Raw genomic sequence first — 1333 nt, 5'->3', positions numbered from 1 at the left:
AAATGTTAGCATCTCCATTCTACAAAACTTATTTTTCAGGATAATTATTACGAATTCGTGTTAACTCGGAATTTCACGAAACTGTGCATCATACGCAAAGACAGACTTTTTGCGACTGTTGTCTAGTGGGCATGCTGTGCAAATTCCATCTCAAGGGTGCTTTCACATGTGTTCCCTGCTGTTCCGGGTACAAATCTGTTTGTTTCTGGAACAGCACGGAACACATGTACAAATCTGTACATGCTGACGCCACTCGGTCGAACTCATTCTCTCATTTTCCGGGTCAAGATGGATCTACGAGCCCTCGCCTCGACAGTTTTCGCAACACTGCTTGCTCGTGCGGCAGCGACCGTCGATCATGACAAGGTCGAACCTTTTCCCCAACCCGTGCCTGTCACGATCTCTGAAAAAGCTGCCATCAAGTTCAAGCCTCAACTTTACACTCCCTACAACATCTGTGTGCCGTTCCCCGGCGTAAATGCTGTTGGTGAGGTTACTGGTGGACTCAAGGGAACGAACGGAAACGACGCGTGCAAGTATGCGCCTAAAGGCTCGCAGATCTACGGTCGAGGTGGGTGGTACAAGGATATCTGGGCAATCATGTACGCGTGTTACCTCCCAAAAGGGTTTTGGATGGATTTGCCTTCGAGGCGTCATGACGGGAAGAGCGTTGTAGTGTGGATTAACAACCCCGGCTTTGAGACACCTAAGATTGTGGGGGTTTCCATGTCCAAGTCGGACACGAAGTACTACAAGGAAACTAAAATAGGGCCTTTCGCTTTTGCAGGCTACCGAAAGGAAGGTCGAAGATCCGAGCGAGCTTACATTTACGGCTCTAACACATCTCTCCGCTTCCAGTATGAGAGTGGCCTGGGCTCTTCGTATTTGAGCTTTGCTGATTGTGATGGTGAGTACCAGGACTTGATCATGTGGGAACAGCTAACAGACGCGGCTCGTGCAGCTTTAAATGATGGCAACAATTTTGGTGATGCAGAGGTCCCTTTCAGTGATGAACACTACAAACAGCATCTCGACAAGGCGTGGCCACTGTAGCTTTCAATTTAAAAAAAAGCATTCTAAATGTAGGAAATGTCCTACTTTACAGATAATAAATGAAAACGGAAGTTTTAATTGCAGCGTTTGGGAATCAATGTTTTAATCTTGATACCCGCGTTTGATTCATTATTGAATCAAGCGGAGCGAACCGCTATACATACTATCGTTCTCTACCTCCGGAGGATTTCGACAACATAAGTACATGATATTATTGCAATTCTCCCACCTCCATTATGATCCTGATATCTGCTGCTCTTTCGGAAATCCTAAAAAAAAA

At 45.9% G+C, this 1333-nt stretch overlaps 1 protein-coding gene across 1 annotated transcript; it reads left to right on the top strand.

Moving 5' to 3' along the window:
- Positions 1-288: 288 nt before the first annotated feature.
- Positions 289-1053, top strand: PPTG_16647 (hypothetical protein; the record flags this gene model as incomplete). The annotated part of the gene is made up of 1 exon (XM_008914393.1): positions 289-1053. One exon carries the CDS (start codon positions 289-291, stop codon positions 1051-1053), a length of 765 nt encoding a protein of 254 aa, XP_008912641.1.
- Positions 1054-1333: the final 280 nt, after the last annotated feature.

Source organism: Phytophthora parasitica, assembly GCF_000247585.1.
Source record: "Phytophthora parasitica INRA-310 unplaced genomic scaffold supercont2.60, whole genome shotgun sequence".
NCBI classification, from domain to species: Eukaryota; Oomycota; class Peronosporomycetes; order Peronosporales; family Peronosporaceae; genus Phytophthora; species Phytophthora nicotianae.
The sequence above is the reverse complement of the archived record's forward strand: the minus strand, read 5'-3'. Positions and strand labels throughout refer to the sequence as shown.